The sequence below is a fragment of the Lepidochelys olivacea genome (assembly GCF_965140295.1).
Source record: "Lepidochelys olivacea isolate rLepOli2 genome assembly, chromosome: 6".
Classification (NCBI taxonomy): Eukaryota; Metazoa; Chordata; order Testudines; family Cheloniidae; genus Lepidochelys; species Lepidochelys olivacea.
The window spans coordinates 86,198,892-86,211,535 of NC_140416.1; the positions used below are offsets into that span (position 1 = coordinate 86,198,892).

The following is a 12,644-nucleotide window of genomic DNA, read 5'->3' on the forward strand; positions in this document are numbered from 1 at the left end:
GTGGGCAGAGCTGGATGAGTGAGGAAGCCAGAGGCTCGTCCAGAGCTATAGTTTGTTCTTAACTATTGTTAACCATGTTTACAGAGCAATGGGGGTAATTGAGGAGGGGAAGAGATGTAGGCTGTGCCTGCTGCTACTTTGAATCTGTTGCAGGAAGCCGGTAGGATGGGGCAGAGGAAAGCTCTAGGCAGGAGCTCTGCAGTGAGGCTGGGGGAGGGAAGCTTTAGGAATAGTGCTGCTTTCCTTACTCTAGTCAGGTTTCTTGTTCAGTGTTGGAAGAAAGTGTTTCTGTGAGTCTGCACTAAGCTCACATGTCAGAGGGCACTTGAGCAATCAGCCCACAGGCCCTCTCTGCCATTACCCTGTGACTATGCTGACAGGGTGGCTATGAGTGGCAATTTGGGTGTTCCTAACTGATTAGGGAGGGTGGCTTCATGAGCACCACTACACCAGTAGAGCGGGCTGAGAGGTGCACCCTGAGCAGGGGAGCATGGAGGGGAATGGCAGGAGAGGGAGGAAGCACAGGGCCAAGGGCTCTTCTGCAGAGCCTCTAGGCATGCCACAAGTCCCCTTCTCCCGCCTCCACATTACCATGCCAGGGACTGGAACTGGAGGCAGCTCTGCCGGGCAAGTCATAGGAAGCCTCCTCCAGCTGAGCCAGCAGGAGCTGTGGGAAGCTGGAAGCTACTGCACGCAGAACTGACAAGGGGCCCATTCCAGGTGTAATGCACCAAGAGGCAGGTACCTACAGTCGGAGGCCATGGCAACCCGGCTACATTCCCCAATGCCAAGCAGGGGCCACAACAGCCCACCCCACTGCACTGCCCCATGGACACACACTGCACAGCAACTCAACAACCTCCTGAACTCCCTGCAAGGCTACACACAAAACACCCATACGAGCAGGGCGACAAAAGCCACAGCCTGCAATGCAACACAGTTGTGTGGCCCACAGGAACCCTGCCGTGCCACAAACCCACGCAAGAAGGGCAGCACAACCAGCATGTTCCAAGGCAACACACCCAGGTGAAATGACGCAGACAACACATCATGTGCCTGCTCTCTGTGCTGAGACGGAGCACAAACTCCTCCTGCACGTGGGGGACATACACACATTGTTACAGCAAGTAACTGAGCTGACTCCTAAGCTGCTTTGGGGCCTGGGCTGTCTGCCAGGGGCAGGCGAGGGTCAGCACAGCTGAAGTTGAGCACAGACTGGCCCTTATTACTTACTGCACATGGGACAGAAAGTGGGTAAGTGACCTAGGGAGAGAGAAACAATTGGAGCTCTGCCTCCTAGGAATTGCATAGGTGCAGTGGCAGTGGGCACAGATTGTTTGGTTAGTGAGCAAATAGTGGGTGGATATGGGACCAACACCAGAGGTCCCTCCTGTGGCTGGAGCTTTGGGACTGGAGTCTCCACTTACTGAGGTCCCCTGAAGATGGGACCTTTCTGTCCCTTTTGCTCCCAGCTCAGACCTCTTAGTCGGTGCAATAGAAGGAGTCACGTTAGGCACCTGGTCCTGCAGCGAGACCCCTTTGGCTGCACTTACCCCATGAGTCGGCCTCTGGCATTCTGCACCTTTGCCCTGGGCACTGTCCGAGCTTTGAGCCCATTTCTTTGCCGCTGGCGTGAGGAGTCAGTCTTCTGCCTCTGCACAGGGGTCTGAAGCAGGGTCCCATCTGGAGAGTCTGCAGCTGCCCTCAGGTTGCTGGCTTGGCCTCGGGCACTCTGGGGAGCAGGTAGTTTGTGATCTGGAGGAATAGACGGCTGCTCCCTGTTGTCCCCTCCTGTCAAGCTCCTCATCCAGGCTGGGCGATCCATAGGAGAGGCTGCTGGGAGGTGCTCCGAGGCAGAAGGCGGGCTGTGTACCCGGAACAGGCTGTACACCTTGCCCGTGGGTCCCAAGTTACTGCCCGGGTTCCGCAGCCTTAGCCGACTTGTGACTCTGCTCCCAGCTTCGGTTCGGAATGAAGAACTTGGATCAAATCTTCCGGCAAAGTCTCTCTGAGAATACCCAAGCCCCAGGAAAAGAGCTAAAGTGAGAGGGAGAAAACTGCGCCAGGAGCCCCTCATGGTGCCTGCCTGAGAGGAAAGGCCAGTCTTGAAGGGAACAGAGAGCACTCAGTGTGTGGCTGATAGCCCCATGAAGCCAAGTATCCAACGGGAGTTTGTGGGAAGGAGTCTAGGCAAAGTTCCTTGAGCAAGTCCCCTGAAATAGCCTTCCAAGTCCTTCACTTTGCCATGTGCTGAGGGGTGGGGGTGCGGGGGGCACTTAATCAGTACCTGCTGCCTGCAGGAGCAGGAGAGCCTGGGGCGAAGGTAACACAGCAAACCCAACAGCGTGGGCTGCACAGAGCGGCTGCAGCCGTCCCTCCTACCACTGAAAGGAGAACTCCCAATCCCTCCTCTCCCCTGGTTGTCAGAGCCTGCGCTCTCTGCAGACAGCTCCAAGCACCTTCTCGCCTGCCTCTGGCACTGGCAGAGTCTGGAGGGGATGGAGGGTTTTATTTTTGGAAACCTCCCCCTTTTGTGTCTTTTTGATGCTGACATCGCCCCTCTGCAGAGGACACAGCTCGGCCCCCTCCTTACCAGAGGAGACATTCCAGCAACACCCACTTTGGCAAAGGGAAACAAACTACAACAGAGAAACATTAACCCATGAGCGACCGGGGAGGGCAGCCCTTCCACGGCCGGCTCAGAGAACTTGTGTTCAGCCTCCTTGCTGCTGAACAAGCCTGTGGCTCAGCTTCCCCAGCTCACAGCAAGTGTTAGAATTTCACAACAGCTGTAAGCGTTCAGCGAAGGTGGGCAGGGAGGGGCACCTGGGGGAGCCCCGGAGACAGAATATACCCCGGGCCAGGGCCCTTCACCCCTATGCCACAGGGCTAGGATCTTCTGAATGAACCCCAACACATTTAGCCCGCACGCCCAGAGAAGGCAGGAGGGGTGTTAGTCCCATTTCCCAGCAGGCGAACCTGAAGCCCAGACAGGGGAAGTTTGCCTTGCTGAAGGTCACACAGTGGACCAGCCTCTTAGCTAGATCCCCCAAGTCCCCAGCTCCGTGCTTCATTGTCTTCATTGCTTCACATCCATGGTGCCAGGCCGAAAAAAGACTAGCCAAAGCTCTAGGTCCTTCAGCTACGAGACCAGTCTTTTTACCAGGAGAGAAGGGCAGGGAAAGTACCAGGCAGGATGGAGAAGAGAAGCACTAGCCTCCTCCTCGTCTGCCTCCAACGTGAGCAGCTGGTGTTTTCAATTAAGCAGTGATTGAAAAGACCACCTCTAGTGCCAAGAGATGGGACTGATCTAGCGGGAAAACAGAGCCAAGGGTCCTGATCTCAGCTCTACCAACTGACTGCGTCCACGCCAGGTCGCCTCCCCACTTCTCTGTTCACTGTGGTCATCCCTCAATGGAGACAAGGACAGACTTTCCTCCCAGGAGGGTCTGAAGCTGAACTCAGTTCCCTGGCGATCCAGTGGTGGAAGGGGCTTCGGCGGCACACAGTATTAGCGGTGGTCTGACTTCTCTCCTCACTTACGGGCACAAGCTTGATAAATGCATACTGGGATCTCGTGGTATCTCAGCACACAAGGAGGACAGAGAGAAGAGTGGCGTGTGCCCATGAGGAGAGGGGCGTTGTTTAGTACGTGCCGCTGGGAGGGACCTGCTGAGGGTGTTTGCCAGTTAGAATATCTGGGGCAGACCTCACTGCAGCTGCAGGGTGGTCAGTATCTCAACAAATCCCAGCAGGTCACCTGACCAACCGTATATCCACTTTGTTCCTACATGACTCACCAGTGGGAAAAACTACCCCACTGGACCCCAGGACTAGCTCCTGCCAGCCCATGCCAGAGTCTGACTCACCCCGCCCTGAACATCCACCTGCTTCTGATGGCCCGGCAGGTCTGTGACCTCTGCACAACTGGCAGATCCAGGGGAGCTGCATCCAGACCCTTCCCATCACCAGCCTTACCAACACAAGGCCCTCTCCCCCTACAACAGCTCACCTCAGCTGGCCCCTCTCATTTGCCCACTCCTGTCCTCTCTGCACCCTCCTTCCCTCAGTGTTTCAGCAGCAGGGGGCTGCCTCTCACCTCACCCAGCTCCAACTGCTTCCAGACAGACTAGAAGCAGAGGCTCTGCTCCGTACAGGTGAGCAGGGAACCTCTCCTCCTACCCGCTCCCCATGCTGCCCGGACCCTCCAGAACGCTGGGGCAGCTCTCAGTACCACAACTCTCCCGGGTAACTCCTGATGGAAGCTGAGGTCCCAGCTGTCTCCTTCCCTGCTTCCGATGTAAGCGCTCTGTTCTCCCTGCCAGTGGTTGTCTAAACCCCGGCACTAAGGGCCACCTGCAGGCAGGGCTTAGGTGAGCCCAGTCTGAAGTAGTAGCAAACCCAACAAGTGACATTTCTACAGCTGAGCCTGGTCTCTGCAGGGCCACATTTCAGCCCTGCCCAGGTGCCCATAGCTCAGGGCAGTCATGCTCCTCCCTCCCCCTAGAGTGAGCAACAGGGATGGATCCTCTGCTCCTCCTCTCCACCTCTGCTGCAGCCCTCAGGGGTAGTGGAAAGGGGTGTGAAGAATCCCTGGAGCTGCACCAGGAGCAGAGGTAGGGCTGGGGGAACAGATGTGGGGACTGGAGGAGGCAGAGGGACAGGCACATGGGATGTCACTTTCATTGCTGTAGAGAATAATGGACCGCCCCACACACACACCCCACTTTAAGCACTGCCCTCCCCTGCTCTTTGCTCTCTCAGAGCTCCTCAGTCAGGGCCAGAACTTTGCCCCTAAGGCCGTAAGCTTCAAGTCATCCTAGTCCTTGAACATCCATCTCCTCCTATGCAGGCAAAGCTAATTACTAGCTCCCTCAAGCCAGGAAGTGGGGCCAGGTTACCGCCCCACACAGCCCCTGCAGACCCTCCATCAACCACCGTCACCACCCACCCAGCTCTACAGCCAATTCTAATGCCCGCTCCTCATTTTCAGAACTCTCCTGACTCCACTTTACCTTTCTGCTCTCCACCACTGCCTTCCTAGCCACCTGTTCTGCTGCCTGCTCTCACCACTTTCCTGCGCTTAGTCTCCTTCCTGCCCCTCTCTATGGTGTGGGCAAGGGAGGACGGACCAAGAAGGGAGGAAAACCGCTTGCTCATTTGTGCTGCTCTCTGTAGATGGTGCTCTCTCTCTACCCACCTACCAGCTCCCTACAGGCCCTTGAGGCACATCCTCTCTTCAAATCTCATCTTAAAGCTAGGCCAGAGAAAACCAGAGTGCTCTGTGCAGGATGTTATCGAGTCATCCAGCCACTATAGGGTTAATGAGCTGGCAGTGGAAACACATGGGCTAAGCTGGAGTCCATAGGAGCGTCTGTTTTCTTTTTGGCCCAAACTACCAGGGAGAGAGGCGAAGTGATGTGCTATTACGGCTGACGTTACAGCACTTACCTGTGTCTACCCAAGTCTGTGAGGAGCAAAGGGAGCTGGCCGGACTGGCATTTGACCCTGCTGGCAATTGTTGGTTTATCAGTGAAGCCGTTTGTTGACGAAATCCAAGGGGTGCTTTGGGATTTCCCAATGCGCAGTCAACCCCTCCCTCTCTGTAGCTGGGGCTGAGTCTCTGCCCAGGAAGCAGTTTGTGATAGCATGTACGTAGCTATTGGATCCAGAGAGCCCAGCCTGATAAAAGCCATTGCTGGTTTCTTTGTTCTAAGGGAGAACCTCCTCTCCATCTTCACCTAATTACTTTCTTATGCAGCAGTGGAAAAAATGCTTAGTGTCTAAACCTGACACTAAAGAATTATCAGTGCCATAAACAAGGCTTAGAAAACAAAGAGCTGGAGCCCAAGGCTTTGCTCAAAACTAGATTCTGCCGAAACGACTGCAGACATTCTTCTAGCTCCTGCCCTGTTGGGGCGTGAGCACAGGAGGTGCTGCCACTGCTGCTCCCATTTGTATCAAAGAATAAATCTGCTCTTTGCCCAGCTGATTAAACCTCTCTGGGTGCCAGCACCAGCCCAGAGCCACAAGTGGGCCAGGGAGAGTTAAGGGGGGTGAGGGGATCAGTTTCCTTTCTGAGAAGGAGAAGGAGAGAGAAGTATAAAGCAAGCAAAGCAATTAATGGTCCCATCCCTCCAACATCTCACACAGGCTGCTTTGCCTCCTGGGGAGCCAGGCCCAGGGAGCTTGCATAACTTTTAAAATCATTTTTACTCCCTGTTTACAATAACCCCTCAGCAGCTGGACATTAAACTCTTTCCATCATTAAATGTGTAAACACTAGCTTGTTATTGTAGGGATGCTCTGGAGCCACACCCCCCCCTTTCTGATTTAGAGTTGCTCATGAGTGTGGGACATGAAGCTGTACGTTCCTGCTTTGTTACTGCAGAGTTGCTTTTGGGCACCCTGGGCTATGGTGGGGGTTCTTGGGAGCATGAGGCTGAGCCCCCTGGCTTGTTATTGCCATTTTGCTTAGGCAAGCTGTTCCTCTCTACACATCTCCAGCACAGGTGCTATGCAAACACCTAAAGCCTTGATTACAGCCACAGCGGTTGGTAGGTGTGGGTCGAGAGGCAGTGTTGGTTCAGCCCACGCTGCAGGCTAACATTCAGCGCAGGGCTCCGTGTGCTGCCCTCTAGGCATTGGCACTTCTCTGGCTGCAGTGACTCATTTCATACTCGTCCTGTCTGTCAGAAATGGGGAAGCACAGAATCCATGGGGAATTGCAACAGGAGTTGGATTTCAATGTGCTGCTCAGCAGACAAACATGAAATAGCTCAGTTCTCAGGAACTCCCCGGACAGCAGAGCTTGGACAGTTCAGGGCGATGCACCTACAAGATCAAACCCTTGCAGAGATTTGCTTTCTCATCATCGTTCCACTGTTAGACAACAACCCTGAATTTGACAGATGATCTCTGGTGACTGGGCCATCTGGCCATTTGCTGCTGGGAACAGAGGGCTTTTCTAGGAAGTTAAGGCAGATTAACTAAAGATGTGAATTTTGCGTCTTAGATAAAACACATTAAACTCCTGCGTGGATGCTCTCATACAGATGTAAAGCAGCCTTAGTTCATTTCAGCTTAATTCACTTTAAATTCACACCTTTAGTTATTTGTTAATTTTCCATGTAGACAAACACTTAGGTAGTAGTGCTTGGCATCAGCTCCGCTTAGCTGCAAACATCAACAGCTCCTAGACCCAGAAAGGCAGTGTCTAAAGAAAGAACAAGCTCAGAGGCTGACCTAGATGGGCACCCCCCACCCCCCCAAAAAACCCACATGCTTTCCAAGTCCCAGCTGATGTGCTGCCACGAAGCAGAGGACAAGACTGACCATGGAGACACCACTGGATGAGTGCGTTCTTCAGAGCAGCATAGGGGACAGATGGAGCAGAGTGTAGCTATGCTGGTGTTGCGATTCTCCTTTTCCTACAGGAGAGAGAGTTGCTCAAGGGGCAGAGTTAAGGCCACTGCTAGAACAGAGCGATGTGGGTGCGTGAAGTGTTAGGGAACTCAAGACAGGAAGAACATGGAGGCTGGATTCACCTCCCAGCTGAGGAGGGCAAGGTCCAATCCTGAACTTCAATTTTCCCTAGAGGGATTAGCATGAAGAATCAATTCCCTTTTAGCCCTCAGGCCTGTGGGAGGGAGGCCCTTCAGGGCAGAGATGGTGGAGGCCAGGGTCCCTTTAGCCCTGGATTCAGACATACAGAGTTTATATATTTCAGTGCCACTGCATTCTTGCCCTTTGTGACTGCATCACCCCTGCAATTTGACTCTAAAGCTATATAGCACCTGGGATTCCCACTCCCAGGGACAGTTGGCCCCCAGATGTGGCTCCTGGTGCCACGTTCTTTAGATTAATTAGCTCCTTTTCATTCTCTGCAGAAAGGTTCAGAACCCACATGTGCTTATTCCTCCACTGCTGAGCACATCCATAACACGCTGCAGATGGGATGCATTCCATAGATTTGGGAGCTGGCTGCTGAGAGGAAAAGGAGAATGTTTTACTATGTACAGGGCTGGACAAAGCCTACGGGGGCCCTGAGTCACAGCCTGTACTCCCTCTGGTAGAACCCCCCCACGCTGCCACTGTTGGTAGGGAGTGGAATCAGCCTTTTGACACATCTCACGAGGTTTTATCCCTCAGCAAATGGAAACGCTCAGACCTTCTTTAGGGTGCGGTAGGTAACATACACCATTAGAAAAAAGAACGAGGAGTACTTGTGGCACCTTAGAGACTAACACATTTATTTGAGCATAAGCTTTCGTGGGCTAAAACCCATTTCATCGGACGCATGCAGTGGAAAATACAGTAGGAAGATACATACATATATACACAGAGAACATGAAAAAATGGGTGTTGCCATGCACGCTATAATGAGAGCAATCAATTAAGATAAGCTATTATCAGCAGGAGAAAAAAAAACTTTTGTAGTGATAATCAGGATGGCCTATTTCCAACAGTTGACAAGAAGGTGAGCTTGTATCCTACTTAATTGATCAGTCTTGTTATAGCGTGCATGGCAACACCCATTTTTTCATGTTCTCTGTGTATATATGTACATCTCTTCCTACTGTATTTTCCACTGCATGCATCCGATGATGCGGGTTTTAGCCCACAAAAGCTTATGCTCAAATAAATTTGTTAGTCTCTAAGGTGCCACAAGGACTCCTCGTTGTTTTTGCTGATACAGACTAACACGGCTACCACTCTGAAACCATACAGCATTAGAGGCATTCAAGATGTTATGGGACCATTCAGAGAACAGATGTCTCACACAGAGACAGCAGATGCAACCTCAGGGGAGCTGGCCAGGGCCAGGGCCAGGGCCATGGCAATCAGACAAAAGTACAAAATGAAGAAAGCCCAAGAGCCAGTTGGATAGGACCCTGCAGAGAGGACACCACCAAGCAGCAGAGACAGCTTCAAGACTCAATAAAGCATCCAGAAAAGCCTCCAAGGATAGAACTCCAGGCCCTTGACTTTGCCATGAAACACACAGCTCAGCATGTTTGGATTACGGGACACTGTTCCACTAGAAACACGACATTACCACTACGCAGGTGGGCAGCTACTGAGCAAGAGGGGAGTAGCTCCACACAGAGAGAGTGCAGCCACATCCGCCAGCTCTCAGAGCCCCAGAGCACACTCCAGCCTGGGGAAGAGCTCAGCAGGCAGACTAGCCATATGTGTCAGTGATGGGCTGCTGTCAGAAACAGAGGAGAGAAGCTGTCCAGCAGCTTTTAGTCATGAGCTGGGTTTGTTGGCTTTAGCGTTCCTTCTGCTTTCACTTAAACAGGACCAGCCCCAAGACGGAGGAAGGAAGGAGGCATAGGCCAACCATTTGGGTGCCCCATGGCTCGGCACTTTGGGGATACTGTTGTCTAAACATGTGTGTTCACATTAACACTGGCTCAGACCACACACAGGGAAGGAGGTTAGAACACAAGAAAATATACATAAACATGTCTATACAAAGGAGGGAGAAACCTGGGCAGCAGGAACAGATGAGAGACCCCTAGGGACAAGAGTGAAGAGCAAGTCAGATAGGAGCTTGCCATGTGATACGGCTAGAGAAAGGCACTGGTGAGGCTGCTGTTTGAAATCCAGCGGGCTCCTAGTTTAATGATCACACTGATGTTTATTTCGAGCCTCTTTGCTCCATCACTGACTATTCCCACCAGCAGCTGGAATGTGACTCGAATGTAACCAATGCAGTATAGAGAGAACATGCCTGAAACAATAGTTCCAAGAGAGGGGTGTGCTCCCCATTTTCTAGCAGGGTATGTATATAGAGAGGACAAAGAATGGACAGCAGCACATGTCTGTCTCTGCACTGCCTGTAGAAGGACCATGAAAAGGACAGAAAGAATTTGTTTTTTCTGCATCTCGGTAGGGTGCTAACTCTGACGGCTGCCTCAAGAGGACAGTTGAAGCATCAATATTCATTGCACAGGTGGAGGGAAGAAAGGAGGAAATGAGCCTTAACTCTCAAGAGGCCTGAGAACAGGAGACCAACTTTAGGATATGCAGCAACCCAGACAGCCTGTGTTAGTGGAAGCCTGGCCCCTTTGATCTTCCCCATCTGTTTTTTGAGGAGCAGCTCTCCAAGGCAACAAGAACACTCAGAAGAGAACAGACCCAAGCACTTCAAGCAAGATGGACAAATATCAGTGACAGAGAAGAAACAGGAGGAAAGTCAGGGCTCAGGTGGAAAGTCTTCTTTTGTTTCACTATATTAAACTTTTCTAAAAAAAACCATTGAATTTCTTCAGTACCATCTTAAGTATTATTAAAAACAAGAACAAAACCACCATTCACCACTTTTTGAACTCGTGCTTCAGATTAAAGCTGTTTCATTCCTTTTCTCTTTTACCAAACAAGGAGTGATGGCTTTCCAGTTCCCTTAAAGTAAAACACTCCGCTTGGCTGTCCACCAGTTTTGGTTTAGATTGGGAAGCTCGTAAGTCACCACCATGGCAGTTCAGGTTAAAAGAAAAGCTAGTTGTTGACAAGGTGGATTTTCAGCAGGTTGATTCTAACCATGTTTTTTAGTGTGTTCGTGCACTCTGCCAGTCTGGGACTATCAGTCACCCCCACTGCAGAATCCTAGCTGATCTGCCGATTTGGGAGCTGAACCAGCAGAATGAAAGGTCAGACCAGTATCTCAGCTGACAATTAATGGCAGAGTGATTTTGAGTCACTGCTAAGAGCTCATTAATAAATTAATACTGGGGGTGAGCAAACAACAACATTGCTATTGGCTGGTGGATTTGTGACATCAGAGGTAAGGAAGTCAGTTGTCATGCAATTAGGGAGTTTGTAGTTCATTTGCATATTACAATCCCATTGGATAAAAGGTGGAGGCACCAGGCTGGGTTTCCAGTTTCCCAGCTGTGACTTCACAGGCTGGGGAACCAGCTCCCCAGCGACATCACACTAATGCAAAAGGACTCTCTTGCTAGCAGCCAAAGGGTTCTGCTATTGCCCTTTATATACCCATGTGTGTGTGGCACACTCCTGCAGGGCCTGAAACAAGGTCCAGTGACTGTTATGGTTTATCCATGGATTAATCTTCAAGCACAGTTAACTGGATTTAGCATGAAGGACCTAGAAATGGCAAGTTACATGGCAAACATGGGCAGCTGCTATGTGAGGTGCAAAGCCGCTTTGCACTTCTGCACAGGGTCTGGTCACCAGATGCTGCAAAGGGCTAGAAGCTGCAGAGAGGCAGCACCCATTTCCCATGTAGATGGGAGCCGCCTCCCCACCCCTCACCCTGACTCAGATGACTGAATAACCGGACAATAGGGATATGAGGTGGAATCAGGGATATTCATACCACAGCTCTGAATTGCACCTAGTGGCCTGGAATGTTTGCTGGTCATTACCCCAGCCCTGTCCTGGGCTCAGACACTCTCAGCCCATCCATTTCACAGTTTTCTTTCTTTTCCTCCTCCCTCTTCCCACTCTCTTTCTGTCCAGCTGACTAGGCAGCTTTCCACAGCCAAGTGCACACAAGCAATGCTAATAGCCCAGGTGACTGTGTGAAATCCCGAGAGACTGGCAAGCCCAGCACAGTAGGGAGTGGTGCCAGAACTAGGGCTAGCAGTCAAGAGGACAGCACTAACCGTGAGGATAGGAGACATTCCCTCCCCACCTTCCTTGTAACACCCCTCCCCACAACATACCCTACTCTAAGGCCCTGGATTGCGTAGTGGGGCAAACCCCAGAGCACAGGGAGGTGAGGGGAGCTATCAGGACACAACTGGGGACATCCCTGCTAATGCACATCAGTGCAAAGCCAGAGCACTGGACTCCAATGCAGCCTGAACTAGGTTAATCCCCAGACAGTTACTGCTACACTTGAATGAGTGGGGCAGCTTCTGTCCTGTATCAGCCTGGGGGAAGGGCACTCACAGAAGCCAGGGACATAGCCTGGGGAGATCAAAGCACTCACCCCATGGAATGGCACCAAAAGGCAGTTTGTCTTGGGTTGATCAGAAGGAACGAGAGCAGCACCTCAAAGCCCCAACTGTGCAGAGGTCACATCTAGGGGCTTCCAGTGGGTGGGGGTACAGTGCTGTCACTTTGGCTCAGTCCCTTCTCAGCCCCAATTTAATGTCCCTTTCATCTCCTCCGTGGGCAGGACAAGAGGCATTGACATGACCCTACATTTCTTAATTCCTCCACATCTGCTTTCCTAAATGCTAATGGTGTAGTGCACTCCTCGAGACTTACCATGCAGCATCTAAGGGCTCCAGGGGCATGGCTGCAAACAGCCCTATTATTCTCAGTCAGTCCTCGCCTCCCACCTCTAGCTCAGCTCTCTCCTTTCTGGTTATGAAGGTGGCTGTGGAATGTATGAGCATCACTGCCAGTGCCTGGCTGGCTAAATTTGTCACCCAATGGTGTATCGGGAGTTAAAATCCACTCAAGAGTGCAGGATCTTGTGGCACTGTGGGAGATGGTCTGGGAAGCATGCTTTCTTCTCTCCAGTCCTCTGCGGCTGCAGCTTTTGTCTACAGTTAGGTCTCCCTTCTTTTATTCCTTGCATCCTAGCTCATGTGTGTCAAACAGGAGCTGGTTAGCAACACAAGCACCTCCCACCTGTCACTTGATGACACTGGAGCATGGCT

General features: G+C 51.8%; 1 protein-coding gene across 2 annotated transcripts in view; it reads right to left on the reverse strand.

Moving 5' to 3' along the window:
• LTBP2 (latent transforming growth factor beta binding protein 2) overlaps window positions 1-2,462 on the reverse strand; it is a 128,523-nt gene extending 126,061 nt beyond the window's left edge. For both annotated transcript variants that reach the window (XM_084632417.1, XM_084632416.1), the window contains exon 1: window positions 1,554-2,462. In XM_084632417.1, the coding sequence (XP_084488543.1) occupies window positions 1,554-2,077 (524 nt within the window). In that variant the 5' untranslated portion in view covers window positions 2,078-2,462. The remainder of the gene's footprint in view (window positions 1-1,553) is intronic.
• Between the last annotated feature and the right edge of the window lie 10,182 nt (window positions 2,463-12,644).